Source organism: Pseudopipra pipra, chromosome 1 (genome assembly GCF_036250125.1).
Source record: "Pseudopipra pipra isolate bDixPip1 chromosome 1, bDixPip1.hap1, whole genome shotgun sequence".
NCBI classification, from domain to species: Eukaryota; Metazoa; Chordata; class Aves; order Passeriformes; family Pipridae; genus Pseudopipra; species Pseudopipra pipra.
In genome coordinates this window covers 75,529,133-75,555,587 of record NC_087549.1, presented here as the reverse complement: position 1 = coordinate 75,555,587, position 26,455 = coordinate 75,529,133, and the positions used below count along the sequence as shown (strand labels likewise).

Below are 26,455 nucleotides of genomic sequence, written 5' to 3'. Positions count from 1 at the left end.
TTATAACCAAAATTGAAATATCATATTAAAATCAGGAGAATAAAGTACTTTATACTGTAGCTTTTTCACTACTTACAGAAATGCTGGTTAAAGAAACTAGAGATGCAATTAAAACTTACTAGTGACATTCGTTTTTCTCTCAAATATTTTTCACGAAGAGACTGCCACTGCTTATAGCAGAATTGAAAATGTAGTCTGATAAAGATGGTTCCTGAATGGAACCTCAGAGAGAATGAGCATGCACAAGTAATCACTACATGCTTAACATCTCATATTAATCGCAATTAAAAAAATATTGTCTTATTATATCAGTTTCCTATAAAGTATTTTAATGATTTAATACATACGAACAAATACACAACCTTAAGTCACCACAAGATCAAATCCAGCACAAAAAGACAATATATGTACAGAAACTCAAGTAATAAAAATAGACAATTAGTAAATTTATAATTCTCTATCACAAAAAAAAAAAACCAAAACCCACACAGTATAATTGAGTAAGTTGACTTGTTCAAATATGAATGTTCACTGACCCTTGAAAGAATTTCCAGGTAATCAAATAATTAACTCTACAATTTGTTATTCCGTTCCTGAGCATCACGAACTGTCTGCCATTGAGAATTCACATCCACATCCCACTATTAACATGCAATTCCATACGTCCAACTTTTAAATTGTTCCTAGCAAAGGAACTCTGCTTCTTTAATGCTTATGGCTTTTATCACCAAACAAAGAAATTCTAGCAGTTTCTTATAAAGCTCACTTTACCCACTGCTGCTGTTCCGATCCACTTAGATGCAGAGGGGAACCAGGTTCTAAAAACATTCCCATAAGCGAGATTAAGACACAAACGAGGCCAGATGCAGGATCTCAAAACAATAATTCAACTTTATTTTGTAACACAAAAGAGCAGAGAGAAAGAAGGAAGATACAAAAGTGAGAAGAGCTAAGGGCAACTATTAAAAGCACAGGACAGGATTTACCACCACCATGAAGTGCTGCTGGCTTGCAAGCTGGTAGATCTCTGCTGGGCTTCTTTCCTGGTTGCCTTGTATCCTCCGAGGAACGAGCCGAAGCAGCAGGGTGAGTGGCAGCAGCTCCCCCTCAGCAGCCCCTGGGCACAGCCCTAAATACCCTCACCGTGGTAGCCCCTGGGTGCCCACTTGCCACTTCACCAGTATCCGAGCAAAGGTTGCCTGGTACCAAGATGGGCCGTGAGTGTCCACTGGCTGGTTCCCCAGTCTCCGAGCAAGATCTAGCTGGCATACCTTATATGGGAGAGTTCTTTCTGTGTTTTTTTGATTGTAACAACTTTTTATCTTTTTTGCTCATTTACCTGCCTCTGCTAGCTTGCTAGGTGCCTCCTTGAGATTTTTCAAGTAGCTCGCCTCCTGCAGCAGCCTAGCTATGGCATCAAGGCTTTTAAACTCCATGCTCAAGACAATGGTGAAGCAGACTCCATCTTGTAATCAGTCCACTACAGCTGCTTCCAGAGAAGCAGCTCTACTTGACTTTGTAGCTACTGCAAACCCAGACGGCAAGCTGAGTCACAGGGAAATGGGGACACCCAATGTCTCCACCAGGTAATTCTGTCAGAAGTGCAAAGAGCCAAAGGGGAGGTCTAGCAGAAGAGATGACAAAAAGGGCTCATTCTTCACACTAAAGCTTTACTTGATTTTCTCTTATACCCAGAGCTGGCTATTTTCTGTGATCCACAATTACAAATAGAGGATAACAGGTGCTAGGTGCCTTAAGGTCTCTGCATTCTGCTCCCCCACTGTGCAGGTCCACCATACTTCACATTTCAAAAGCTAACAACTCCAAGATACAGTTTGACAGAGAAGCTCAAATAACAAGAAGATGGAGGGAAAAAGCATCTCTGTCTACCTCATCAGTTATCTGGGACCAAACACAACCACTTGTGACAGCCTCTCTGAATTATGAAACCCGTTTGCATCACTGCCAACATCCTCCTCCTTGGAAGCAAGTATTCCCACTTGCCACAGGGTGCTGAGATCACCCAGGACTTGCTTTTGGTTGGAATCTGGTCACTGTGGCCAAGGTTTTCTTTCTGCTGGTCAGGCTCCCCTCAAATAAGACTCAACTGATCTGTCCCTTAGCCAAGCTATGAGTTGATCTGCTATGAACCTCTCCTGCTTTCTCGGTTTTATTTCTGCCTTATGTCACCTCCAAAATGCCTGCTCAGAATATATGCCAGACTTAGGGAGGGAGGGAGCTGGGGAGGAGTGGGTGGGACACAATTACCATTATACAATGCAACACACCCAGTTGGACACACCATATAAAAAGAGACATCTTGATAGTGACGCAAGCAAAGTAGTTCTGACAAAGAGCAAGCGAGGTGAATTTAGCAAACTGGAACAGCATTTGTTTTGTTAGGACATGATACAGATGGCAAGGCAGTGAGAGATATTTGGCTGGGCACTGTCAGTGTTAGTGCCATTAATTTCTTGGACTGACAAGGAAGAGAAAAAATATTCTATAAAATACGCTAAGAAAGTTATAGAACATCAATATTTAATACTAGGTTTGGAAAAACAGCTCTATCTCAAGCCATCTGAACTACAGTCTCTGTTGTTATTTTCTTTTGATTCCAGCATTTGTTAGGACTATTTTCTAAACTTCCAGGCTCAAAGAGCTCTCAGTTGTCTCTATGCAGCCTGTACCCTCTATCAACCTATCTAAAAATATAAGCACCATTAGGCAAGTTCCTGTACAATGTTCAGTTGCAGCCTGTACAGCAGAAACAGGTAACAGAGAAGCATACAAACTTAGCAGCAGAAACAAAGATGAAGATGCCCCATTTCTGAGCTAACTTAATTACTTCTCAGTAATTGTCACCAATTGAATCTACCTGGCACAGCACAGTTTTAGGTCACAACTCTTTCCTAAATAAAGAGAGTATTTGGATACTCTGAACTGCACATCAAAGAAATAATTTACACTGGTATGCAGGGACAGAGGGACACCTCTCAGAGTTCAGTATCACTGCAATTCCTGTTTCCCATGAAGCATGTTCTTAGCTAAACTTCACCTAGATTAAGACATTGCTTTTCTAGGTATTTGCAGCTGGAGATAAGAATCAAGTACGCCACTGAATGAGGTTTTTCAAAAATGTTCAGCAGTTCTGCAAGAACCCAAACTCAAGAGTTACTCAAATTTTTAAAGCGTTAATGTACTATATACTGAGTGCAGTATGCCAGTTTCAAGCATACACCTGAGTATGAGTGTGTAATGCTCTAGTAAAATGCATGTAATCTCTATTTCACCAAAATAAAATAAACACTCTATTTTTTTTCCTCCATTTAGAAAAGGAGATGAAGAGAGGTTTTTTTTTCCTTACATGCATATGTGAACATGAAGAACAGAATTAATTTTTAAATCATTTGGTCAGCTACTGCCATACCATTGAGACCTAACACGAAGGGAGTCCTAACTAGTTCTATCTCGACTCAAGTTTAATTCTCAGCAGCATATATTACACGGTCTATAGAGGAAAAAAGTTAGAGCACATAGCTTATTTTTTCTGCTTGGGGATTTTTGCTGCTTTTTTTGCTGCTGTTTAGACATGTATCACTCATCTAGAATTTTACATGCACACAGAACATGCATAGCACTATGGTTCTGACGTATAATTATTATTCTTAAGGATATTAGAGGAGACCTTTCTACTCTTTCCTCATCTGAACACATTTTACCTTTCTCAGAATGACTGTTTCTACACAGATTTCCAAACTGCATTTTTAAAAAGTTTGCCTAGTACTCAATAAGCTACAACTTCCTGCTTGCTTCTGCTTTGTTTTCATTGTCTACTACTGAGACAAAGTCAAATGTGACAAATGTCAGCAACACTTCTTCAATTATTGATAGTGCTGGCAGTTATGTTGAGATTTTGTCTTGCACAGTTCTATAAATGTTGATGTCTTGGCAACAGTGGAAAAACAATCCTTTGTCTTAGCTCTACATGCTAAAAGTTTCAACTGCCACAATCCAATCATTTCCTTAAGAGTGAAAAGTATGGCCAACACTCTATTATCTTTCCAACACAAAAATTCAACACAGGAAGACCTTCAACTTGAGCACTGTCAGATATATGGGTAAGTTTAACACAAACTACTTTTCCATTGCAGTAAAGTGAAGCAGTGAGCATGTCCCTTTCTAGTAGAGTCATCAAGTAAATTAGAGCGGAAGTGACCTCTGGAGGCCATCTGTTTCAATCTCCTCTTCAAAGCAGGACTAACTTCAAAGTTTCTCAGGCGCTTGTTCAACTAAGTTCTAAAAATTTTTGAGGGTAGAGATTCTACTACCTCTCTAGGCTACCTGCTCTACTCCATATTGCTGTAACACTTTCTCCCATTACAGAATTTTCCTTGCTGCAACTTTTCCTCCGGACCTATCGCCATGTTCCTCTTGAGTTTGGCTCCATCATACGCACAACCTCCCTTTGGGTAGCTGCAAACAGCACTTAATTACACAATTAAACTTCTCTGGTTTTGAGTCTGTAGCATAGCCAGAGTGTTCAGTCACAGCTTCAAAATGCACAGAGAGGAATACAACTCGCAATTAAATTAGTAAAATGCAATATTTACTTCTGAATCTCTCTGATCTCTGTTCTGCCTACCTCACACATCAGTTACACATATCCTATTAATTTTTGCTCTTTCTTCCCTGAAAGGCCTACAGATCTCTCTCTCGATTCCCTAGAATGCATATTATACCTTAAAGCTGCACAACATATTATTAATCATAGCAAAAGCCAAGCCTCAGGTACTACCTATCTACTCAACTAATTTAAATATGATGTCAGTTATCCTATACTTCATAAAGTTATCCAATACTGATTCAAACTATATAAAGGGCCCAAGGGCATAGCTCAAGGGATTACCAGTGGGATCACTGGCACTCCCAAGGAACTTACAGAATGCACAATGAGCTCCCATCTGGCTTCAGACCAAACATTATCATATTGAAGTTTACTATCTCATTGTCTAAATAAAAACAGCACATGAGTCTCAAATTGAAAGAAGATTACATGTAAGCAGCAGATAAATAAATTCCAAGCAACTTCACTTGAGTATAAAAGACTTTGAAGACTGGCAGATCCTTCAAAGTGTGCGAGCAATTTTAACTGTTTCCTGTTAAGTCTGACAGAACTCTTTCCACCTGGGCAAGCTTCACTGCCCCGTCACCACACATACCACAGCACACGATGACCATATTTTCGTGTGTAACAAAAAAAAGAACAAGAAACCCCTTACTTTTCACTTGTTGTTCAGGTGCTTTGATGTGCGTCACCATCCCGGGCATGTTGACGCTGTTCCTGTGCAGGTATTTCAGGAAGACATCAGCATTCCTTCGAGCCAGTGTGCAAGCCTAGGGAGTCAGAGGTATTACTTTATTTGAAGGTGCATAGAGACACATCCAGAAAGAGATTAAGGATCTTCTTCACCCTTTTTTGAATATTTCTCACACTCTCCAATTTTGGAAAGCGTTGGTTGTTAAATTTTTGTACAAGTAAGCCAAGCCAACCCAACTATTAAAATAGTTTTTCCACCAAATAGCAGTTAAACCTTTCTTACCTAGCAGAAAAAAAAAAACAAAACAGACAAACAACTCCAAATAAAATGCTATTCCTTTTCATCTGAAGATCCTGAAAAGCAATTACCTGCTCTTGAGCTTTTAGTGCGACTCAGAGTTCATAGAGAAGTTTATTTAGAGTATGAGCCATGTGCCACCTGAAGTTTGTTTACTGTGTAAATGGAGTGCACCTGCTTATGTACTCACTTGGATATTCCAAAACATCCATTAGTACTTTAAACAAAAAGTAAATGCTCTGCTAAAGTGAAACCAAAAGTGCTAAACTAGTAAGACATGCCCTCAAAATATTAAGGCAAGGCCTTGAGAGCTTTCAAACCTTGCCACTGTAATGCCAACACTCAGCTCAGCTGTCTTCTTCATCTTAAAATACACCAAAGCACTACATATGGGCTGGCTACCTTATTTCTAATACGTGGAATGTGGAATGCTACTTCAAAAGATTAAAGGTAGCATGGTTTGATACAGTAAAAAGGAAACTAAATAATTTCTCATACCATTTAAAGACAAAGTTGTTAACTCATGCCAGCTGCAGAAGGATCTATTTGGCAGTATACTTTGAGTTACACTAATATGTTTTTGAGTGTTGTAGTCTGTGCACTGAGGACAAAAAGGTTTTTAACAAAAAAGTTTTATGCTCTTAGTCTTTTATGGTGATGCTGGAAAATGCCTTTGATTACAGTTAGTTACACTGCTCTGCAAGCATCCATTACATATTTAATTCAGTATGATCAATAACCTTCTTCACTAGGACATTTGTTGGAACAAAAATCTTTAATTTATCTGAAAACTGTTACACAAACCCAACTACTCCCAGATGCTTGTCTACCAGTTTCCTCCTCCTGCACTCCACTGCAGTCCAAGTACATCAGAGAGCTGCTCTGATGCATAGGCAGCAATGGCACTATGTGACTGTCAGTTTCTCTTCCAAAGCAGCAGCCTTTAAGCATTCTTTAGAATGACAGTTGCTCAAAGCAGTGATTTCCAATTCCTCTTCCATCACACTGGGAGACCTGACATCTACTGAAGTTCAACAGGAAATATATTTATAAAACTGGCTACAATTTTATGCACTTGAAAGTATTCTCTTAATCACTCTCACAAGCAGTTAACACATTACTTCCCACAACTTCACCTTGGGACATACCTGTAGTTTGAGTGGGCACTGTTGCTTTCCACAGCAATTTCAGAACTGTAAGAGTGAGCGTTTGCCTGCATGTTTTCCAAGACACAAAAGACTACAAAACATTGTCAACCTTACCTTTAGGAATGCCTCCTTCTGTTCCAGGTGTTTGCTTATCATGGGAGTAACATGATCTGTTTCAGAGTTGGGACCCAGTTTGTCTGCTCCCCCACACCAATCTTCTTCTCGCTTGTATTCTTGCTCCAGGCTTTCCAGCACACTGCACACCTATCATGAAAAACAAGACCAACTCAAATACAATTCAGTAAGAGAAAAAAATCAAAATTCAAGCCTAAATAAAAGGAAAACCAATCTACCTCTTACATATACCTCAGCTTCTGACATATTTTGACCAGGACATAAAAGAAGGCAACAAACTTTGGCTGTAGGTTTGCAAGCATTGGCCTGCTTATGTGCAATTGCTCAGAGGCCATCCCTAAAGTTGTTCATCTTTCTCTGCCTCTGTGATTGCATAATACAGGATGGGCTTAAGTCATGACTGCACTGGAAGCAACCTTGCCAACCTTCCCCCAAACTTTTCTGTGGACAAGTAGGATGGAGCTGATTTTTCTCTGACTCCCACAAAAAAACCCTAGAATTAGCCATCTGAAGCACTTTCATTAAAACCTACGTGTAACTTGTTTATGGTTTAAGCAAAACTTCTTGAAACAAGCAAAAATCCAACAATACAACTTGTACAGTGTGCCTTATCTTGAAAATATTCTACAAAACTTTTTTCAATAAAAAGGTAAGAATATGAGGAATTTGAAACCACTGCCCCTTGTCATGTCACTACAGGCCTGGTAAAAAGTTGTTGCTTTATAAGACCCCTTAATTTATTGAAAGGCTGCAACACAAGGTTTCTCACTCTAAGGCAGCTGGTGAGAGGATTTGCTTTTTGCATTTTTTTGTATAACCGCAACTATTGCAAATGGGTAAACACAACCAAACCTAGGCAATCATTTTTAAGGTAATGCTGTTCTGTGCCACACTGAGGAATTAACCAAGGCAGACACAGGTCATGTAGCATTTCTGTACCTGTTCAGAAGTTTTATAGAAGGCAACAGAGGCATTCACAAGCTTGAGACGGTCCTCCATCTTCAGCATCAGCTGTTGCCAATGGGAAGCAACCTTCTCTGCACACTCCCGGATCATATCCATATCATAGTGATTAGCCTGCAGCATTGCTTCTGCCTTCTGCTGAACCTGCAGGGCACTTTGATGTGTTTTCTGACAAGAGGTGAAAATTCAGGAGTTCAGTGGAGCACTTGAGTTCATTTGCTTGAAGACCTCAAAGGGTCACATTTCCACTTGTGTCAATGACACTTCTATACATGCACAAACACCCATCAACTAAAAATAACTGTCTAATATTAGTTACTGTGTGAGTTCTCTATGCAAATACAAAGGAAGTTAAGTCCTGTAGAGATTTATCATCAAATCAACACTAAACAGCAGCTCATAACAAATAGTCACTGTCTAGCATTAAGCCACATGTGACTTATCTATGCTGCTGTACACACTGTTATAATTATAAATTTCAGGGTGATTTTCTTTCTCTTCACTTTAAAAAAAGATGAAAAGGATGTATATCTTATTTTGGCTTGATTGCTATTCCTGTCCTTACAGCATTAACTCCAGGTCTTTTGCACATCAATAGTGAACAAAGAAAGGTGCAGGCATGAAGGTCAGTAAATAAAGACAACTCTATTAATTGTAAGCAAATTTCTTTTTAACTGTATTTGTCTGCGTAAACATATACTTGCCTAAAATCAAGGAATAAAAAAAAAAAGAAGGGGTTAAATACTAAGTATTATTATATTTAAGTAAAGAATGATCCAGAAAATACAGATTTTAAGCTTCCCAGCAATTTATTTTTAAATTGACAAACACCTAGAGGTCTCATGATTTTTACACTTAGGAATTACCAAAGCTCTCAAAATGAGGGTGCATATAGTGTAAACTGTAAAAGACAACAAACATGAAAGAGGTAATGCAAGTCAGAGTACTTCTGAAAATAGTCTATCCAAACAATCATAACATCGTTAATATTTCAACAGAAGTTCTTTAAAAATATATGCTATATATATTCAATATAACTGTAAGTCCCTCACTAGTGCATATAAATTAATAATACTGCATTTTAGTCAACCTTAAGAACTCTGCCTATTGTTTTGCAGCAATATGACCAATTTAATAAGCTTAGTTTGAAATCATGGCAGGGGAACTGACACACCACCACACAAATTTCAGTGAAACCTACTCTCAAACAAAAATGGAAACAATAAAGGATCACATCAGAATACATAAAACTGACGCTTGCTGTTCCATTTATTTTTAACTTTTATAATTAGCATTAGATGTTACATTTTAACAAAGGAAAACACCATTTTCAGTAAAATTACTGTGAACAGCTATCAGTTCACAAAGATGCAAAAAGACACTGCAAAGATGTTCACCTGGAATTGCAGCTTCAAAATGAACAAGAACAAAAAAAAACAAAAACACCTTCCCAGTAAGTGTTTTTATCTCTTTGCCATAAGATTAGTTCAACAGTTCTTCCTAAACTAAAAATATTGTAGCATGAACCCAAAGTGCTATTTAGAGAGACTGATGAACTGTAATACAAGACATCTTGACTATGGTCACTAAAATGGTGGTTTTACCTCTATTGCATGTTGAAACTGCTCATGCTCCCTCTGTAACTGTTCTGCCTCTTGCAAAGAGCTAGCAGTGATAAGCCCAGCATTTAACATTGACTCTCCATTTCGGATCCAGCCCAAAACCTGTAACGAAAGAGAAGACCATGAAATATGTAATTCCACTGGCAACTAGCAAAAAAGCATCATTGTAGGGACAAAAACATTTATGGTCACATTAGTACTGGAATTTATAACGAAATCATTTATTAATTACATATTACAGTGAATTATATATAGAGTCAGCACAGTGAATGACATTACTATAGTTTCACTGAGCTAACAACTCACAGCTTTCAGTCAACTATTACATGCTTGTGGTTTCAGTTCATACTCTGAGCAAGGCTGTGTTTCTGAATACCGCTTCTGTCACCTGAAAAACTGGAACAAGTTACAAGCAATATTTGCCTAAAAGCCAGTGTCAGTAATGTAAATTGAAGACATATAGCCTAGCAAAAAGTAAGCAAATAATTTTGAATATTAATGTTGAGAACAATGCGACCATTAAGTGTCTTCTAACTGCTTGAAGATTTTCAGTTTTCAGAATGTGCCTTCTTTGACATGTTCAGTGAAACTGGAAAAATCCCTCGGTGGGCTGAAGCTTCAGGAGACCACCTTGTACATTCCTTATCAACAACAGCAACATGCAACCTTAAGACCCCTCCCAAAAGTTCTCTACCTTGTTTGTTACTCAAGACTCTAATCTCACACTTTCACTAGCCAGTTTTATCACCCTAAGTCTTTCTAAGGTCTAACACTCAAATCTCTCTTGCTTTAATTTTGGCTTTCATTTCTCCTGCCTAAAATCGGGGGGGAGGGGGGGGGGGGGGGGAGGAAGAAGAAAATGAGGCATTTTCTCCCTCTTAGCATCAGTTTTGTTCTTCCCCCTCCTCTCTCCATCAAGAACATTACCTGCGTCCCCCCTTTCAGACTTCTCTTGCTGACCACAGTCTCTCTCTTCAATCTCTCCCATGTGAAGTTAGTTGCCTTATTTTTCTCACTGCTCTTTTATGAGCTCTCTCCAGTTGATAACCATGACTTCAGTCATAAGTTTTCAAATACTGAGTAAAACTGGACATAATTCAGGTTATCCACTGTCATCTGTTCAACTTTTCTACGGAACTGCTGCCCAGCCAGTAATCACACCTGTATTTATTCAGTTGATTATTCTTGCCAGTACATCATGCCAGTACATCATGCCAGTACAGTTTTCACTATGAAAACTCATATCCTTCTTAGAGTAGATTTTCTGACTGACAACATGAACTTGTGGTATCCAAATACAGACATCTACAGATTTAATTTTTTTTTTATTTTTAAATCTGTTTTGCAATCCATTGAGTCTCTTAACAACTTTTGTTACTTGATTATGGTTTTTCAGCAAGTTATCATTCATGGCAATGTAGTCTTATATGACTTTCTCACAGTAAGCTTGGACCAGACAGACTGAGCTAAACTATTTTAAAAGCTTTAATACTGCTTTTCCACCCCTCCCAGAAGAGCTGTTACCTTGTCAGAAAAAAAAAAAAAAATTATCAATGGGAAGCTATGCTTAATTAATGTGTTAGCCTTTTCTCCTCTCCTTGTCACTGTTCAAGTTTAGTAATCTACTTGTTTCAATACTTTTCCTTGGAATTATGTAGCTGACCTATAATCCTCCCTTAGCTAGTCCTTTCCCACTTTTGAGAAGTAGACGTTGAGTTCCAGGCCTCCAGAATCTCATCCAATCTCCTGATGTTTGGAAATGATAAGCACTGTCTATGACATTATTTCAGGCAGTTTTCTAGGTATTTTACGGTGAATTCCTTTGGGCCCAATTGATTGAACATCACCAGTTTAAGCGTATCTTCTCTTACTCCTTCCTACTAATTGATTTTAGACCTTTAACCACTGATAATCAATATTTGAAATACCAAATCACAGTTAGGTCTTAACACTACATACTCTCATCTAGTGATCCACACATGACACTACCATTAACGCTACTGCACCACATTATTATTAAGTAATCAGGATGATATGACTGTAGCCATAGACTGAAAACATGGGCAGAAACTGAGAAAACTACCTATTAAAACTCAGTTCCTCAAAACCAAACAGCACATGTGGTCTACATCCAAAGTACACTGTAACATTTAGTCTAAGAGCTTGAACAACTGAGGTCTAGCCATCTTGACACAACATCTATTGCCTCAAATCTGCATCACAAGCTAACCCTCTGTCTTACACTTACCCCAACTGCAATGTTGTTGTATTATTAATGCAGTTTTTCCCACTTCTATCTGCACAACAAATAGCTAACAAGTTTTTTTCCACCCTGATAGCATGTATTTTAATTCTTCTACATAAATTCTGCAAGTCTGTGGAAAAGAATAAGTCTGCAGTGTAGATGGAGGGCATGACAGCACCTCCCAGATTTTTTTAAATCTCTTTTTTATTTCTATTTTGTCTTAGTAGTAGTGGTTTTAAGCTCCATCTCTACCTTACAAAATAATTCCTCCAGGTATAGTGTAACAAAACACACCTTCTTAGGACTCTAAAATAGATTTAGCCTTCTTCGAGAATTTTAATGAAGGAAAATGTTTAAACAGCACCAATCAAAAGCTCCTCTTGACTCGGCATCCTGCCATACACAGTAGAGACAGGTAGCACAGAACACAAACACAATGATTTGCCCTCCGGCTTGGTGTGGGTCAGGGTGCAAGTCCAGAAGCTGGTGAACTCACAGGAGGAACTCTGCCAGTAGTCCCCTGCCCTCTGTTCAGACTCAAGGGGAAAATATAAAGTAAACAGTGAATAGTAATATCAAGTAAATAGTGAGCATGCTCCTTTTCCAGGGCTGCTGCCTTCCCGGGTTTGTTGGCATGATCCCATCAGCTCACTGACTGGGTGAACCACAGCCCCCATCTTTCCCCTCGCAGCTTTCAGCAGGCTATAAAAACATCAGTACAGCATCAGCAAAACAGTGGAAATGAAACAGAATTTGGGACACTTGAAAGGGTCAAATAGGTAGGTCTGTTAGATAAATGCTTGATTTAGGATTAGTTTCTTGGACTGATTTTTGACTAAACATGGTTATGAGACAACCTGCTTCAGTCTGCTGTCCTAGCTATGCTTTCACATCCATATGGCATTATACAGACTGCCAGGATACTCTTCCTGAGTAGTATTTTGGGATAATCAGAGCTCAAGCACCAAGCTAAAAGATCTCCTTGTGAAAGGCAAAGCAGCTCAAGGTACTTTTGATGATACAAGTATCTGTACACTGTTGTACAGATATGAATATATAGTTATATACCCAAGAACATACACCATGATTGGAACCACAGATAATATTGCACTAAAAAGGCTTAATGAGCATACTAAAACCAGTTGGACTGGGTTTGGAGCTTGGTAGAGATTTTGACCTTAAACAGAATAGAGCATTCATTCTACAAAGTGAGTATGCAGGAGTGATTGCAGCAATAAGTAATCCAACAGCTGTATTTTATGTGATTAATAAAAAACCTTTGTCTGGCAAACATGCAAGTGGAGCTCTGGATGAGACAGATATTATATTTCTCTGCCTCCACCTATTCATATGTCCCTGCCCTGTAAAAAATGGTCACATTTTCCTTTCCATGTTGTTTTCCCCCACATATAGCTGTCACTTCCTATGTCAGTCAGAAACCTCTTCCCCCAATCTTCCAAGGTTTCTCTACACTGTAATCTTCTACCTGGTCTTGCCCTTTCTGCACCTCTGACATATCAAGTTGACAAGTAAATTCTCTGCAGGTTTTCTTTAAACCTCTGTTTGTCTTCTGGCCCTTGTTTCCTTCTAGTCCTGAGGCTTGATCTATAGAACTTCAATGCAGAAGTACTGGTATACTAGTTAAGAAAGAAGAAACACAATACTTTTTTTATCTTCTTTCTGTGCTTATATGATAAGAATTCACTACGCTACAAGTTTTACTACCTAGTACTGAAGAGAATCTTTGCAAGTATTTGTCTAAATTCATGTTGTATTTCAGTCTAACCTCTTTGCATGACTACAAGCGATATATTTTTATGTATTTTATACAGATAGATATATACATATGGGTGAGTGAAAATTCAATAGCAGTAATATTGGTTTGGCAGGAAAAATTCAAATGGAAATGTTGTTAGAAATCTTGCTATAGAGACAGTATCCCATCTACATAATAAGTGTGTTTACACCCAATTCGTTAACAATAAATCTGATAGAAAATCACAGTAATTGAACTGGAAAACCATGTGTTCACTGCTTCAGGCAACAAAATATAAACAAAGCAGACTGAAGAGGAGGTTTATCATGCCATTTTACTCTCAGGTAAAGCACCTGCTGTGACCTGCTCAGATATGAAGTTTTTCCCAGTGTAGAGGATTCAGGAGAAGATCATGCTTTCTGATACTTAATAAAAACTAAAATAAATCAGATATGGTTGTCTGAAATTGCAACTGAAATCACAAAACTAAGAGTTAGTAGCCTCAAAGCCATTCCAAAGGGGATCAAAAGAAATCCTGTGAGACAATGTACTAACATTCAGTTTTAGTTCTGTTCAATTTTTAGGTCTCGGGTTGGGGAAGTATTGCAGGTTAATCTGTGCAATAAAAATCTGGAAAAGTCATACACAAACATTCTGTCAGCTACATGTTTATGTTGGTTTGTTTGAAAATTCACACCTACTACAGCATATAATTCAACATATAGAGGTATGTTCTAGGAATATAAAACAGAATACATTTTTTCTTCCAAATCCCAGTCTACCAGGAAAAGCCAGCTGGTTAGAATAGTGTACAACCTATATCTTTATTATAGGATCAACCCTTTTTTTTCAAGTGCTTTCTTAAAAATCTGAACTTCAGCTTGAGTTTTCAGTCAGGGCTAGCAGTAGTTCAAAAAAGTTACGAAATTCTTACAGAAGGACCTACAAATCACATACTAAGTGCAACATGGATATTCCTCTACATCCTCTACATCACATCCTCATTGTGATGTTCATAATCTGTCTATATCTGCCAAAATACAGGACAGTTGTTCCACAAACACAGGATTTAAACACATGTGTCTTTCTCGTCACATTTAACTTGCATACAAACAAAGCTAGTGGAGCAATGCGCTCACTTTATTGTTTGATCATGCAATATAGATAACTACTTAAATAGTGTCTCTTTGAAACATTACCTAAAAAGTGCTATATTCTGTTCTTTTACTGAATGTTATTTCAGTGTCATGGAAATTAACAATTTCTTTTTTTTACTAACCCATCCCATCCTAACCCACTGATGTACCACAAAGGGATGAGACTGCCTCAGCTGGCATTCACTTATTTTTTTTTTTATTATTTTTTTCTTTTCTTCACAGATGTGCACTCTTTTCCTTTATCCTCAAGATAATATGCAACTGAGTACAGAAACTATCCTGATCTACAAGAACTGTACCTCAACCATTACTCACGTGAAAGGAGTAATCTCTAATTTGCATTTATGAAGATAAGTGTTAAGACGGATACAGGACAGTTCAGCAGAGTATGCAAAGGCTAGGAATAGAACATAATGTATTTGATTGATGCCTATATTCCACCAACAGAGGCACGACCATTTTCTTGCATTCCTTTAAGTCAAGACTACACAGAGACTTTGCATCTGCTGCTATAGAGTAACCAACCACTGCCTGGAAATACTTTGGGAACCTCTTGTTCACCTCTCCTAATCCTAACTGGACACCTTCTATATTCCTTTGCAATTTTGGGGCTGTCAGTCACGGTCACATGAGGGAGATGAATTTTTTAAGAGCTCATGACAAGCAGAAGAAAGGACAAGTTGTACTGGCAGCCATTATGGACCACAGTAAGACAACAGACTGTGGCAGACTTCTGTGATGCTGCCAAGTGTGAGAAAGATCAAAACTTCTTACCTTCTCTAGTGTTCTGTTTCTTTTTTAAACTTTCACCTACTTCAGTGGTTTTGCCCACAGTATCTCAAATTCACCAAAGGTTTAGGTGTTTCTCATATAAGGACCTCAAAAGTTGCTCCTTTATTGCCAGGAAAAGCATAACCTTGTTTTTCTTCTCATGGAAAATAAACCGTGTTGATATTATGTTATCACTATTTGTAGGTGTTTCAAACAATTTACCAAAAAGAATTAGGCCAGTGTGCAGGGACTATGACTAAGCATTTTCATTCATCACCGCACAGATGATAAAAGTATGAGTTTAACATTAGTTCAAATCGCTCTACACTTCAAATACTTGACTTGTATTTATAGAATTACAAAGTACTTTGGGTCAGAAAGGACTTTTAAGATCATCAAGTCCAGCTGTTAACCCAGCACTGCCAAGTCCACCACTAAACCATGTACCTCAATGTCACATCTATATGTCTTTTAAATACCCAACACTAACCTAAACCTCCTCTGGCACAACTTGAGGCCTTTTCTTCTTGTCCTATCACTTGCTACCTGGGAAAAAAAAAAACATAGAAAAAAACCCCAACCCCCACTTTGATACAACCTCCTGTCAAGTAGCTGCAGACAGCGATAAGGTTTGGCCTGAGCCTACTTTTCTCCAGGCTAAACAACCGCAGCTCCCTCAGCTGATCCTCATATGACTTGTACTCTAGATCCATGCAGCAATATGGACGGGTGATGCAAATTAAAAAAACGCACTTGATGTTAACGGCGGATGAAGTTTCTTAGGTGGTCAAAGTCCTTCCCCACTCCCAGTGAAAGACGTTATACAGCTGGAAGTAATGGGAACAGAGCTCTCCAGGAGGTGCGGAACAGCTATAATGGGATGGGGGGTGGGCCGTACCTGCTTGACCTCGGCCTGCAGGTGGCGCAGCTGCACGCACTGCTCCAGGTGCTTGCGGTGCTGCTCGGCCGCCACGTCCAGCTCCTGCTGCTTCTCGTGCAGGAACTCCAGCAGGTCCTGGACGCGAGTTGCCATGTCTACGTCTCTATCGCAAAGCAGCTCGACACCTGCAATCAACCAGTCGTTTATGAATGACTTACAAGGTTTCTGAAGAGAAATAGCCCATTTCCATTGTTTTACACTTAATTTTCTTGTTTCTTTGCCAAGTTCAACTTAATCCTCAGAGCACTTGCATTATGAGCATAGGTTTTTGCACTCTAAAAGTGCAATATTAATTTTTTAAAGTCTGATATTTACTCTAGGTGACTGTACACAGTGAAAAATATCAGGTGAAGGGGCATAAGGAACAAAAAAGGAAGACATTACTTGAAAATGGAAAATTTTTGCTTGACTGCACTGATCTCATTAATTATAAAACTTAGTCCCCCTTATTTACTCTAATTTTACTGAATTTTTGAGTGAAATCCCTTTCTTTAAAAACTAAACATCTTCAGGTGTTGCCAACTCTTTGAAGAAAATTATATGCCATAATAACAGTATGCTCTCATGAACACTGTCATATGATTTTAGTATAAAGGAGCCCACGTCTCCAGTTTACAGTTAACCAGCATCTCTGTTATTTTCACACATCCCATGGAGAGACAACTGGATAATTCTTATAAAGCCACTGCCTGAAATAGCACAAAGGAGCCATCTTACCAGATGCCTGCACTTCATTGACATACTGTAGCAGATCCTGCCCTTGGTGGATGACATCAAAGGTCAAGTTATTCATGGTCAGGGCTTTGTCTGCATGATGCTGGAGCCTCTGTTCTGCTATTGTAAGATCTTCAGTGTCGAAGTCATTCATCTGCTGAGAGAGCTCATCATTCCAAGACTCGAGGTCTGAAATTATCTGGTGAAAAAAGGAGGACGATAATGTTCAATTACTCATTACACAACACAAAACAGTTAATTTCCAATGTTTCACTTATGACCAAGGTAGGGAACTCAAGTTGCTTATTGCTGGTTAACTTCACTGATCAGGTTCAAACATGGTTCAGACAGAGGCTATCTTAGCATGGATTTTAACTTTTGGCAAACAAACAAAAAGACTCTCTTTGAGAACCACTACAGTTCTCCTTCAACCAGTGCTTGCAACCCTACAGGTACCCATGTCTTATTTAAGGCACACTTTCATTAACACGACTTGTGAAACAGATAAAGTTAACGTGTCCTTATCTCCGCTTTTAAAGGAAAATGTGGATCTGAAACATCTTTTCAATTCTTCAAACTGTACCAAGTAATAATTCACACATCAAGATTCAGCTTAGCTTACAATTATGCCAGTCTTGAGTCCTTTTACAAGAAAGCCAGCTCTACCCTTCTGTGGGCAGGAAGCATCAGGCTGTATCTTTGACTTCTGCCTGACAACTGAGAAGCACACTTATCACAACGGCGGGTACTTAGTGAATGGTGTAAAATCAAAAGCATACTTTATTACAATATTACTGCAATGTCAGAACTAAATTTGATTGCTGACATCTTTCAGCTACACTTCAGTTTACAATTCAATTCTGGATTTTATTCTTAATCATAAGATGTCCAAAGAAAGGTAGCTAAAAAAGTTTTGGGGTTTCTTAACATATGCATCACAACAGTAAGGCCTCCTGGTCTATCCACCCAAGTGCATTTTCCAAATTATATGGCAAAGCCTGGCTGAAATATAAAATATTCCTTTTAATTGGGATACAAAACTGTTTTTAAGGTTAACAGATAATGCTTACAATCCTCATTGATCAACGCGGGTTGAGTTTCTATGGCACAGATCTGATGCATCAGTTACTTCAAAAAAGTCTGTCTTAACTCACATTCCTCAAGCCTGTAATCAAATTTTTTTTTCAGACTTTTCAGCAGAGTTTTGGCACAAACTATTGCAGTTCATCGGGAAAGCAAAATTATAAACATCAAGAAGGAAGTATGGCTTAGTTCCAACGTTCTACAATTTCAGGAGTAGGACAGACTGATGTGAATGGTGTTAAATGACAAGAAAATACCTATTTATGCAGCAAGACAATAAAAAGAGGTTCTGACTAAAGGGGCATTAGCAACAAAGTTGCTGAGTGCATGTCAGCAGTGTGCCTTGGCAGCCAGGAGGATCAACCGTATCCTGGGGGGCATCAGGCAAAGCATTGCCAGCCGGTCAAGGGAGGGGATTTTCCTTCTCTGCTCTGCACTGGTGCAGCCTCACCTTGAATGTTGTGTGCAGTTTTGACCATAGAGATGTTAAGATAGATATTAAGCTTAAGGAAGATATTAAGCTCTTAGAGAGTGTCCAAAGGAGGGCAATGATGGTGAACGGCCTTGAGGGGAAGACATATGAGAAGCGGCTCAGGTCACTTGGTCTGTTCACCCTGGAGGAGACTTAGAGGAGACCTCATTGCAGTCTACAACTTCCTTGTGAAGGGAAGAGGAGGGGCAGACACTGATTTCTTCTCTATGGTGACCAGTGACAGAACCCAAGGGAACGGCCTGAAGCTGTGTCAGGGAAGGATTAGCCTGGATATCAGGAAAAGGTTTTTCACACAGAGGGTGGTTGGATGTGGAACAGGCTCTCCCCAAAGAAGTGGTCACAGCACCAAGCCTGATAGAGTTCAGCCGGTGTCTGGATGATAGTCTCAGGCACATGGTGTGACTTTTGGGGATGGTCCTGTGCAGGGCTAGGAGTTGCACTCGATGGTCCTTATGGGTCCCTTCCAACTTGGCATATTCTGTGATTCTGCGATAAATATTTAACCAAAGTCATTTGCTGTCCCCAAAAGAAAGATGCCAGTACCCTTTCCAAGTGGCCATAATACCTCCAAAGTTACTGAGACAATTAAACTACAAGAGAAGTTCCAGGAAAACAAGCCTTCAAGAAAAAAAATAGAATTGAGGAGAAAGCAAAGTTAAATCATCTGTATAAAGTTTCTGTAGTCAGCTACAATCTTTCTTGAAGGCTTTTTTCCATTCTGCTCACATAGCACTGTAAAAAAATGGACACATCAAGCAATTAATTTTAAAATTGTGGCACCAGTGAGTTATTTAATTTTTTAAATGTGTTCTGCAAAAGTTTTACTTGATTCACTAAGTATTCAGGTTTTCACACCAGGTCATGAATGGGAGATACCAAACTATTAGGGTAGCTATTTACAATCCTTAATCCTGATCAGCTAGCTCTACTACAGTGAAAAAAGGCAGAAACTCATGTTTCAGGGGTAACACTGAAAACAGAAAAGCTGATGGACAAAGTATTCAGGAAGATATATAGGTAGACATATACAGATATATAGAAGACACAGCTTTTAGCCACTGCTTGAAGCTTCTTTCATCTTTCTTGCACGGGCCTTAAACATCACACACACAATCTATTTAGAGGGAATACCACTCGTAATGCCTAAACACACACACACAGGCTTCATCTCCCACAAAATCCTTAACAAGTTCCCTTCATATCTTTTTTGCTCGGTCCATGCCGAACATGTCTCATCACCTCTCTCTGCTCTTCATCCCCTTTTAACTGATCTGAAATTTTTAAAAAACTTCAAGTTTTCCTGACAATCCAGCCTGCTTACTTTCTGCTACCCTGCTTTTCTGTTCTTGGGCACCTCAGACCTGCTTTTCCAACTTGTCTTCGAAACTCTATGTTCATCCATTATTAAAAAGCAGTGAAGGTTATCTAATGTTTGTTTCTTCGTCCACTGCACTTAGGAAAGTTCTCAGAAATCAGATTTAGCATCTCATTTTCATCCAGGTCAGTTAACAACATTCAAAGGTTATCCTGAAGAAATAATTGTAGTTAGACTTTGTGAAACTGAGAAATCTGAGCATTAAAGAAGGTTGTGAAACTCCACCATCAAAACTACCCTTCACTGTCTTGCTAAACACCATTACAGAGTGGATTAGGATTTAACACGGCACATTTATGACACTGTTTTAAAAGCAAAGCCAGTCCACCTCCCTTCAGAACAGACACCAAAACCTTACCTCTCTTACTAGCAAATTGAGTGGAAATAAAGTAAAACACACAGTAAGCTCACAATATGACACTGCTGTGGTTGTCAGTATTTTAATAATAATGAAATTGATTGTAGTCCCCATATCCTCTTGGTCTATCCTAACATTCACTCTACCTGAAAGGAATGACAACTAATTTTAAGAGGTCAATACTGCGTGTCACCTCAGTCAGGAAGTTTCAGTGATAGTGCCTCCAAAGAACAACAACCAACCATTAGGAATTGTAGCTCCTTCCCATGCTATTTCATACAACCCCATGGTTAAGATCAAGGCACTGTTTAAAGCAGTTTGAAGCACTCTGAACAAAACCAATACATTCCTTTTCCCCTTTGAGATACCAGGAAGCCCACAACTCAAATAAATAATGCTAGCATATTCCCAGACTCATTCAAAAGATAAGTTATCAGTGACCATCCCAGCCAGGTTCCCTAACAATGGCAGTAATCCTTACATTTTTTTCAGCAGTAATTAGGTAGTGTGAGGTGATCTATTTCAGCCGTTGCACCCACTATGCAAATCTGAAATGCTCTGAGGCAGAATTAATACCAAAAAACCGTGCACCGAGCCCCCTCTGCCCACACTCGTCAGTGCTTCCCCTCAAGTTCTGCTTTACAGACAACACTTTTAGGGTAAGCAGGCTCCTATTTTGTTTGTAAAGTTTTGTCAAGACAATTAGTAGTAAACAAACAGAAAAAAGATTAATGACTAATAGACATCTAAAGTAACTGAATCACAAATTCATATTGCTCTCAGGACATGGAGATCGCAGCATAAACACGGCCTAACTACTTACCATAGCATATGTTCAAGAAGTTCCTAGTGCAGATTCTGAGCTGCCTGACATTCCCATGTTTTGTCAAACTAAAGGTAACACTGATAGAAAATAAGGCAGGGTATAAATCGGAAGGGATGCCGATTCTTTCACACCGAGTGGGAAAGAAATAAAGAACCACGGGTCTCTTCTCAGAAGAGTCTAACTAGCATTCCTGGTATCAACTGAGCACTAACCAAGACCTGGAAAATATTATGTGCTGAGGAGAAAGAAAAAGGAAAAATGGGAAAGGGAGAAGAGTTAGGTCTCTGTGATCCAGCACTTTGCATCCTTGTCTTTTCAGCTGTGTAACTTAACAGGCATCTTGTAAGTGTGGTCCAAAAATAGAGCTGAGATAAAGCTGTGAGTTGAAAAGTGTGTGGTATGCTCTGTGTAGAGCTCTGGCATAGGCCTCGAGGCATTTAAGTTACAGACATGCAAAAGTGCACAGACATGGATGAAACAAACACATTTTGGACTGCATACATTGCCACTAGTGTTACCTTCTCACTGGCTAAGTTCATACACATCTTCCTCACACCAGCAAGGGACTCTTCACCTACACTATTTTGCTCATTCTTGTCTTTAGTTAATACAGGTATTTACGAAGGAGTCCTTCAAATATCTCACAACCAATGGCACTTAAAATCCTGCTAAGGACAGAGAAGGTCAAGTTTGTATACTAAGAGCAGGGGCAAAGCAGACAGTACTGCAGTTACATCAATTTCAGAAGAGCAGGAGTATCTCAAAAGCTGTAAGATAAAAGAAACAGAGTATTTTATCAGCAAATAATAAAGGGAGAGGAAGGAGAAGAAGGGAACTAACCCTGGCAGCAAATCTTACCACTGCCCTCAGAAGCACAGCTGCACGGTATGGATCCTGCAGTGCTAGAAGAGCCCTTTCTCCCATTTTAGCCTATGTTATTTTGCAAGCACTAACAGAAGCTAGAAACACTACTTGCCTTCCAGAAAAGCTGTCCTCAGAGGATACTCCCCTGAATGAACTGCCTTTACAGGCAAGTCTTAATTGACTGGACCAGTCACACAAAATCCTCAAGGAAAGAGAAGGTCAAAACAAGGTCCGCAAATTCCTAGCTGGCATCTGGCTCCTCCTCATTATCAAGTTACTTCAGCTGAGCTACTGCTTTCAAACAACTGACCTGAAACTAGTCTCCACATTTTCTTCCTGGAAGTTCCTGAACAGATGTCTGCCTTCAGGGAGAGGGAAAAGAGAAGTGTGCTTTGCTGAGGAAGCAGAGAGGACATGGACAGAGACAGCAAAACAACAAACATTTTGCTGAAGACACTCTGCAGCCAGGGTAATTTTCTTCCCTGGAGGACTCTTCATCAATCTAAAATAAGCACAATTTTTATTTCCAAGTTGTATAGACAAATTACACCAACTCTTTCAACAACTGTAACTGGTACTTTGCTTTACGTTGTACATATCAAAATGTAACGCATGCCAAGTATCAGCTTTAGAAAAAGCAAGACCTGCCAAGTGTGTGCAGTTTTGGGCAACACAATCTGAAAAAGACACTAAGCTATTAAAGAGTGTCCAAAGGGGCCACAAGGATGGTGAAGAGTTCAGAGGGGAAGCTGTATGAGGAATGGCTGAGGTCACTTGGTTTGTTCAGTCTGGAGAAGAGGAGACTAAGGAGAGACCTCACTGTAGTCTTCAACATCCTCATGAGGGCAAGTACCAATCTCTTCACTCTTGTAACCAGTGACAGGGCTCGAGGAAATGGCATGAACCTGAGTCAAGGGAAGTGTAGGTTGGATATTAGAAAAATGTTTTTCACCCAGAAAGTGGTTGGGCACTGGCACAGGCTCCCCAGGGAAGTGGTCACAGCACCAAGCCTGTCTGAGTTCAATAAGCATTTGAACAACACTTTCATGTACATGGTGTGATTCTTGGGGTGCCCTGTGCAGGGCCAGGAATTGGACTCGATGATCCTAGTGGGTCCCTTCCAACTCAGTATATTCTATTCTATGAAGTTCGAGTTTGCAGCTTTCCAGTGACAAATCTTATGGGCACCACTAAATAACAGTACAAGAAGTACTACTACCTATACAGATGTTGTCCTGCACTGCAGGACTAGAACATATCTGTTGAGCTGGGCTCCCACAACCAGCCTTTTGCTCTTGTAGAATCCTGGCTTATGTAACCTACAGAGTTAGTTTGAACTTCACTCAAACATTTATCACAATTAATTCTTCCATTAATTTTCTTGGTATGCATTGCCCCATGTCTGTCATTTCCTCAGTAAAAGTGTTATGAGAACATCTCACAGACATGGAGCACTGCAGATTACTCCTGCAAAGACTGTAAGCATATTTGAGACAGCTACTCTCACATAATCAAAGTAGCAAACTCTCTGCAGGCCACTGTGAATTGCAAAATTGCAAGAAAAATCTTATTTTTCCTTTACACCAGAGTTATTACTGCGGAGCACACACTCTCACTTCCTCTATGGGCACTGATCAAGGAACTGGGTCTGTCTATTCCTGCATTGCACTTAACAATGTGATTAGCTAAACCAGACTTCAGCAAAGACATCTAATCCCGATTTTAAGACATAAAAACACTAAAACCTGAGAAGCTATCACTTCTGCCACGTGCCTCTTCGCCTTTACACCAACCAATCAAGAGTTTCATAAACAGTTGCAGCTTTTACAATACACAAGCAAAGAGGTAGAATTATCATTGTAACTCCTGATTTCCAAACCCTTGAGATAAGTTGTTATACACTCAATCACGATAATTTACCAGTAGATAACCCTGAACCTTCTGAGGCACCAACTTGGTATCAGTCACTGTGTACAGCACTAGTGGTTTTACAAAAGTCATATGAACTCAGCTGAAGCTTTATAATGCAATTCTATTAATCTAAGCCCCCCGTGGAGTTTCATGTCTGTTTGTACGTGTCTCTGCACACAAACAGAAACTCTACAACTGATAAGCTGTAACTCACCTTCAAAGCTTGAACAGTTTCAAAACTTGAAGTTTTGTAGGGGTGTGGCACTAGAACTGCTTTTGAATTATTTCCAGGGGTGAAAAAAAATCTTATTTTAAAAAAACAACAGACAGCCAAACAACATCCCCAAAGATTAAGACATGATTCCAAACACTACTTGTAGCTACAAAATGAAAAAAGACTGCTGATTTGCAAAAGAAAGAGAAGAGGGGTGCTACAACAAAGCACCAGTTTAGAGAGTTTGTACAAAACCATCTTGCAAGTCTTATTCATAATAACTGTAGGCATACTAGATATATCAAGGCAGTTTGATTTTCGAACTGAACTTACCAGACAAAGCAACTGACACATCATGATTTTACTAGATGCTTGCTTAAAGATGCACTAAGAGCCAACCAGAGAGCTTGAGTTATTATCAAAAAGCTCAGTTCTGCACTCTTCTGACACTTTCACATACAAGACAGGTCAGGCAAGAACTAAGTCTATCAGTCATTTGAGCCACATGCTACTGCAACCACGCAACAATCTCAGCATAAAGGTTTGTACACTAGAGAAGTCCGTGCAGTTCAAGCCCAAAAGCACACTCACATCTATTGCATCTCTTTCAAATATGCGGAGCTGCAGAAACAGCTCAAGTTTGATCTTGCGTTCTTGAAAAAGCTCCTCCATCTGAGACTGGGCCTCATCCAGCTGCTGCAGAACTGTCTCTATGTGATTGATCGAGCTGTTATGGGGGGTCTTGTTACTAGAAATGGCAGAATCCCTATTCAAAGCAGAGAAAGGGGAGGAGGAAGAAAAAAAGAGTATTATTGAATAAAACCCCATACAATTTGGACGCTATACATGACCACAAAATATAAGCCTGTTTCAGATAAGGTTAGTGCAAGCCATATTACACGAAAGCTAAATCTGTACCTATTTGTAAATAAAAATTTGAATTATGTTTTAGTATTTGAAAGAGCATAAGGAAATTTGATTACTTTCATTTTTTGGCCTATTCATCATGTAAAGACATTCTGTTTACAGGAAAGGTAAAATTTCAAACCAGAGACAAACCCTTCCATTGTGAAAACAAGTGGCATATGATAACTATTTACTGAATCTTCCTAGCAGTAAAAGAAAATCCAAATTAGTCAATTAAAAAAAATTACTTAATCTTTTACCTGAGTATAAAACCTGCAAATTCAGATATGCTAATCTTCTGCAGAAAGGAGACATGTACCAGGGCAGCTGTGGCCCGAATTTATTTATTCAGATTGCTGCTGAATGAAATGGACTGCAAACTGATGGGCTTTACTACAGTGAAGTTACTTATCAGTCTGCAAAACAAATTCAAGTGTCTCTTTATAAAAAGGTTGCTGCTCAAAACTCCAAACACTGCATGTGTTGGAGCCCTGCATGTCAGACTACAAAGACATACAATTGATCCTATCAAAAAGGTAGCTAATGTAAACAAAATCTCCTTCTTGTGGAGATAGTGTTTATAAGCTGAGCTTCCTGTAAATAGAGGTTAGAGTCAGTACTGCATGAAAAATCATTGTAGTCCTAATATTTACAAGCTTTAGTATAGGTCATATCTTGTACATATTACCTCTACCCTCAAAACAGAAAAAGCCTCACAGAACATCAGATGAACATGAGAAGAGATTGAAATAAGAATCTGTTTTACCTTAGTTGCTGTATAAGATCTTCACCTTCTTTTATGACATTGACTGTAACCTGCAGAGTGGTCTGTTGTTGTTGACCAAAACGTTTAATCAGGTCTTGAACAGCCTCCACAGACTCAGCATAGACATCATCAAGCAGTTCCTTCTGTAGCTCTTCAAGCCACGTCCACAGCTAAAGGAGAGGGAAAAAGCAAGAAATGTAAGCCCAAGGATCAGGCAGTCACTATTCCAAATCAGTCTCACTGGACAAGAGAAAACAGACTGAGGTGGCAGGGAAAAAGAGGATTTGTTTTTCTTCATAGAAAAATCCCATCTTCATATTAATGAAAACAAGCCTTTGTTTCAAATAGTTTTCGTTTCTTGGAAATACCAGGAAAGCTTTATCCGTGTTGCTAAGTCACCCTTTCTTTCCCATTTTCCTTCTACAGAACGAAGCGTATCCGATTGAGCAGCACAGAGTTCATAGCGAGAATCCCATCTGCAGCTCTGCGCGAGAGTCCCTGGGAGAAAAATGCTATGGTAACACTCCCTGAGAGAAGAGAGGAAGGAAGGAAGGAAGGAAGGAAGGAAGGGAGATGTATTGTAGCCACCA

General features: G+C 39.3%; 1 protein-coding gene across 1 annotated transcript in view; it reads right to left on the bottom strand.

The window, feature by feature from the left end:
- Positions 1-26,455, bottom strand: part of TRIO (trio Rho guanine nucleotide exchange factor) — a 248,913-nt gene that overhangs the window by 98,686 nt on the left and 123,772 nt on the right. Inside the window, 8 exon segments of the mRNA XM_064661587.1 lie at positions 5,283-5,397; positions 6,881-7,030; positions 7,841-8,032; positions 9,469-9,588; positions 16,314-16,480; positions 17,073-17,268; positions 24,785-24,959; positions 25,866-26,035. Coding sequence (XP_064517657.1) covers positions 5,283-5,397; positions 6,881-7,030; positions 7,841-8,032; positions 9,469-9,588; positions 16,314-16,480; positions 17,073-17,268; positions 24,785-24,959; positions 25,866-26,035 — 1,285 coding nt within the window.